This window comes from Panthera tigris, chromosome D1, assembly GCF_018350195.1.
Source record: "Panthera tigris isolate Pti1 chromosome D1, P.tigris_Pti1_mat1.1, whole genome shotgun sequence".
Classification (NCBI taxonomy): Eukaryota; Metazoa; Chordata; class Mammalia; order Carnivora; family Felidae; genus Panthera; species Panthera tigris.
In genome coordinates, this window is record NC_056669.1 from 60,382,619 (window position 1) to 60,388,618 (window position 6,000).

Sequence of the window (6,000 nt, forward strand, 5' to 3'; positions counted from 1 at the left end):
CTAGCATTATTTATGATGTTGTGATTGGTACCAAGTAAGGCCTAAAGATTATACAGATTACGTATTATAAATAAAAGTAAGCTTAGCAGTTTCTCAGACAAAAGACCAAAAATAAATCGATCTTTATGTATCAGTACCGAAGATTTAGAAAAAGTGCTATTTTAATTTATAAATGCTATTCATATTAGCGTGAATTAATATCAAATACTTAGGAATAAATATAATGTAAGATACATAATAGCTATTATTTTAAAAGTTTATAACCATATTGAGAAAAAATAAAGATTTGATTAACTGAGGTCTGTGTTCTTGGATTGAAAGACCTGGTAACCTAAAAATTTAAATTCTCCCAAAATTGATCTGCAGATTTCATACATTCACAATGAAAGTCACAACATATATCTTTGTGGAAATTGATAAGCTGCCTATAAAATTTATAAGTAAATGCAGACAGGTGGATAGCCAAGGTATAAGCTAAGAAAAGGAATGTATTGGGAAGCCATGCTCCAGGCTAAGCACAGTGGCAGTAATGATGAACCAGATAATGATTTTTGCCTTTTCAGAATTTAGTATGGAGATGTGAACCCTGCTATTGCTTAATAAGTGATTATCAAGTACATAACTGATGAATATCCTGTTCAGTGAGAAGCTGCAAATACCTTGTAACAGAGGGGTCTCTCTGCATTTAATTACCACAGCTCTGTATGGATGCCCCTAATGAAGCTGCAGTTTCAGTATTCTTCTGGGTTAGAGTAGTTATCATGCATTCATTCTCATGCTCATTCCAAAAGAGAAAACTGTTAACAGTTTAAGGAAAGGACTGGGAATGGTGGGTAGAGGTAGGGACTCATAATCATATGGGTCATAATCATATACTCTTGGCACAGCTGTGGTTAAAGGTTGATTATATTAATTTCACCTCCAGGGACCCATCAGACTCTGACACCAATCCCCAGTTTTCTATCCTAAGATAAATCAGGAGTGTTTATAGAAAGGTGGAAGTATTCAAGCCTCACTACTCATGGAATCAAAAGTTTTCAGGACCTGAGTTTCATGGAGTATCAAAACTGGGCCATTTGTAATCAGGATATGTGTGACCTTCAGATAGAGATGGGAGCTCTTCTCAGGGGAGGGATGAATCAAAGACAGCCAGAACTAAAAGCAGAGAAATGAGAAGACAGGGGCAATGAAAAGACTGGGGGAAAAAAGAAAGTTACATGGTGAAAGGGCACAAATTTAGGTGAAACAAAATAGAAGAAAATGGCAGCAGGGAACAGATTAGACAGGATAAAAATGTTTAGAAAGTAAATTAAGTGGCAAAGAGAGAGAGATAGCCATGGAGATAGAAACAGAGGATATGACTTTACTTACAATGTAGGAAAGTTTAGGCAGAGAAAGACCCAATGAAACTGGATACTTTGGGAAACTGGCCACTGATTGCATGATTAAGCATTCATATTGATGTAACTGCCTTATGTGTAAATTTCAGGTAAGTGTCCATTTTTAACTTACAAATAAACAGCTAGTAGATTTTGGCACAGTGTACGTTACTACACAAAAGCTAAAGAGAGTAAAATCATTAGGACAATGCACGGTTTATGCAGGAGGATAAAGTAGGTGTCATTTTCTTTAGAAGTAAACAATTTGAAATGTATGACATATAGAATTGTGGTAATATCATAATGTCTTTTTTCAACAATTTTAAGATAGGCTAGTCAGTGGGCAGAAGGCAGTTTTTGAGGACTACAGGTAAGACCACAGAGATAGAATGGTGTCCTTACCCTCAGTGGCTCTTCCTTCATTCCTTGGAATATGTGAGTGTGTGATGGAAGTCTTTTTATGCTCTGCCCTTGAAACGTCTTGACATCCGTCTTAGCCCCTTCTGACCATTTCTTTTTCAATTAGCAATGACTAAATTATGTTAAAATAAATCAAGAGCCCTGTAGAATCATTGCTAATGACATGGAGTCATAGGAAAATGAACAAAGGACAACCATAAAGGGATGAGAAAAGGTGAAAGATATGACAGATGCTCAGTGAGAGAGAAGGACAAGAAAGACCACAAATAGGGATATTCCTGTCTGCTCCAGCTTTAAATCCATGAACAGTCCTGCAGCTGATTTTCTAAACCTTGCAATCTGAATTTAGAAGGCTCAGATCAGGGAGGAAGACATGTCTGAAAACCAGAGACCTACTTTATTTTCTGTAACTTCTCTGAGAATTAAGGAAAATGTGATTTATATCAAGGTTGAAAAATAAAGCATAGGCTAATTTCCTGGCATGGGGTAAAGCAAACTACTTTTCTTTTTTGGCCACAGCACAACCTCTTTGTGTGTGAGCACACCCTCTTGCATTATATACTTCAATGTTAATGTCTGGAGTATTTTCATGAGCTGAGCTTTAGAACAGAAATTAGAACAAACGTTTCTGAGTGATGAAGAAGAAAAAAGAAAGCCACCCAGGGACTTTAGTAGATTTTGAAGACTAGAGAGAACAATGTTGCTTGGGGGTAAAGAAAAAGAAATGCCTGGAACTCATATTCTGCCTGGTCCATGAAGAGCAGGGAGAGTTGCTGACTGCTTTCTTCAGGATAAGGGCCCCAGTAAAAGCTCAGTTTGGAACGCTTGGGACTGGAGAAGAGGACTAGGGAGGTGCCCCACTCCCAGAGGATGGGATGCCTGGACTTGGAGGAAAAAGGAGAAAATGACAAATCTGTCTTCTTACAGATAGCTTCATATTTCCTTCTGTTTCTCAGCTGTAGATTCTAACCTAAAATCTTCTCTGGAATGACAGATTGTTCAGTCTGAGAACTTTCAGCATTCACACTATAAAATGGGGATCAGAATCAGTCAAGAGGGGAAAATTTAAAAAAAAAGTTTTTATGAAATAAAACAGAGACAGTAAAAGGTCAATGCTGGACAGATGGAGCCAATGAACAATCTGGGGCTACTTTTGGAAAGATCTTTACTTCAGGCCAGAGCTAAAATCTGTGTTAGACGTTTAAGAGTTCAAGACTATGTGTCTCTAAGGAAGAATGAGGGAGATGCTGAGATATTGCAGGAGAGATCTGACTTTAAAACGTGGGGTAAATGAAGAATTTTCTCAAGGACAGTCAATGGCATTAGACAGGCTTAAAATAAGGACCCAGAGAACTAAAGGGGCAGAGAATCTCATAGGGTGTAGCTGTGCCCAATGCCATCAACCCGGGGAATACCAAGGCCAGTATCAGCAGAGGCAATTACGTGAAGATTGTTCAGGAAAAGGAAAACCAGACATTAGAACTCTATTTTGAAAAAGGAAAAAGACATTGGTTGTTTCTAAAGGGCACTGATGGCAGATGCTAAGGGCTACACTTCTGGGGTTGCTGTGGATTCATGGAGGTAGGTGCAAATGGGTCATAAAATTGGAAAAAATTAATATTTAGGTTTAAATTTTTAAAATAATTTATTTTATTTTATTTTTAATGTTTATTTGTTGAGAAAGAGAGAGCACAAGAGGGGGAGGAGCAGAGAGAGAGAGAGAGAGAGAGAGAGAGAGAGAGAATCCCAAGCAGTCTCCACGCTGTCAGTGTGAAGCCTGATGCCAGGCTTGAATCCATGAACCATGAGATCATGACCTGAGCTGATATCAAGAGTCAGATGCTTAACCAGCTGGGCTACCCAGGTGCCCCTAGGTTGAATATTTTTAAAAATGTGATTATAAGCATCATTTTGAGAAAAAAAAAGCAAGAAAGGATAAACATAAATGAAGTGGATATTACCCATTATTACTGATAGATGTCTGATTTAAACATATGGTTTTAATTTTATTTTGTGGGCAGGCATAACTTTAATAGTCAAATTGTTACTATTATGATATATTTATCATAATAAATATCTTCCCCACTACTGTGAGGAGTTTAGATTAAGGAAGAATTGCTATATTAAACAGCTAAAAGATATGCAAGTGTGCTAGGATTATGGACTTGACTCTTTATCATTTCCCCTTTTTATATAATGTGGTATTTACTTTTTTAATATTAAAATATTAGATATGCTCAATTTTTAAATATTATAAAGTATTTCATAAAAAATAAATATGAAAGGAAATTATGTTGAGTCCCTGGATACAATTCAGTTGCTCTGAATGAAGAGATAGCCTAGAAACAACAAATGATTAACTCAAGAACATCACTGACAGGAAGCTTATGCAAATCCATAGACATTTACTCTCACTTTTCTCTATTTTCATTTTTATGACGTTTGGTAAAGATGTCTTCTTTTCCTCTTTTGCTGTTTCTATTTTTAGTGTCCTCAGGGCAAATTCATCAGAGTTCTTGTCAGAGATGACCAGATGACCAGTGTGTGGTACACATTTTTGTTCTGGAATTTAGTGCTCTTTGCTACTCGGAACTGTTTCTTATGTAGGATCCATAAGAGGTACCTCCTTCCTTTCTCTGTAAGGTTAGAGGAAAGATATGTTGTATACAGATTGCACTGCTTATGTTCACAAGGGATAACTTTGAGGGATAAAAAAGGATAACAGAAAAGATTCTTCACTGTATGCCAAGGTTCACCATGGTGGTCTGGAATAACAATAACACCATGGAGCCTATATTTATTCTGAGGGGATTTCATGGATTGGAGTGTGTCTATTCTTGGATCTCAGTCCCATTCTGTCTTGCATACTTGGTAGCATTTATTGGTAATGTTACCATCCTCTCTGTCATTTGGATAGAGTCATCACTCCATCAGCCCATGTACTACTTCCTTTCCATCTTGGCACTGACTGACCTAGGTATGTCTATGTCCACACTTCCCACCATGCTTGCTGTGTTATGGCTGGATGCTCGGGAGATCCAGGCAAGTGCTTGCTATGCTCAGCTCTTTTTCATCCACACATTCACATTCCTGGAGTCTTCGGTGCTACTGGCCATGGCCTTTGACCGTTTTGTTGCTATCTGCCGTCCACTGCACTACACTACCATCCTTAACAACAGTGTAATAGGCAAGATTGGTTTGGCCTGCTTGCTAAGAAGCATGGGAGTTGTACTTCCTACACCTTTGCTACTGAGACATTATCACTACTGCCATGACAATGCCCTTTCCCATACCTTCTGTTTGCACCAAGACATTCTGAAATTATCCTGTTCAGATGCAAGGATCAGCAGTATCTATGGCCTGTGTGTAGTTATTACCACACTTGGTGTGGATTCAGTCTGCATACTTCTTTCTTATATCCTGATTCTGAATGCTGTGCTGCGGATTGCATCTCATGAAGAGCGGCTGAAGGCACTCAACACATGCATATCCCATATCTGTGTTGTGCTCATTTTCTTTGTGCCAGTAATTGGGGTGTCAATGGTCCATCGCTTTGGGAAACATCTGTCTCCAAGAATTCACATCATCATGGCCAATATTTACCTGCTTTCCCCCCCAGTGCTTAACCCTATTGTCTATAGCATCAAGACAAAGCAGATTCGTCTAAGAATTCTCCGCAGGTTTGGACTGCGGAGGGGGCATTAAATAACCTCTATCCTCAAGTTTTCCCATTAAAAAATCTTGGGGCAGCTATCTGAGTAGAAGAGAAGTAAAATATTTGGAGTGTGATCATCTGATTAAATCTCTAATTCTTTCACTTTCTAGATATGTGATCTCAGTTAATCATTAACCCTTGTTTTCATAGCCAAATTGAGATAAGAATGTTCTTTTATATCCCCCAAATAATTATGAGATGTATAAGAGACAATGTGTCTAAAAAGATTCTTTTGAAAAATATACAATTTTGTTAATATTATTAAATTATTGGTATGAATGACAATAATAGCAATAAGTTTCTTTATAAAATATAGCTGTTTATATAGTTTCTCATGTTTATGAACCAGAAATCAATATCTGTCTCTGACCTGTCTATATTGTGTTTCTCATGCCAAAGTTTCATACTTATTTATAAAAAGATTTCTGACTTCTTGGGGGCAAGTTTGGAACTTGAGTTTTTGACCAGACTTTGAACTGCTACTGT

At 37.5% G+C, this 6,000-nt stretch overlaps 1 protein-coding gene across 1 annotated transcript; it reads left to right on the top strand.

Annotated features, from left to right (window-relative positions):
• The first annotated feature begins 4,541 nt into the window (after nucleotides 1-4,541).
• Nucleotides 4,542-5,504, top strand: LOC102966670 (olfactory receptor 51L1-like). Its single transcript, XM_007089403.2, has one exon. The coding sequence runs from the start codon at nucleotides 4,542-4,544 to the stop codon at nucleotides 5,502-5,504; it is 963 nt and encodes a 320-aa protein (XP_007089465.2).
• Nucleotides 5,505-6,000: the final 496 nt, after the last annotated feature.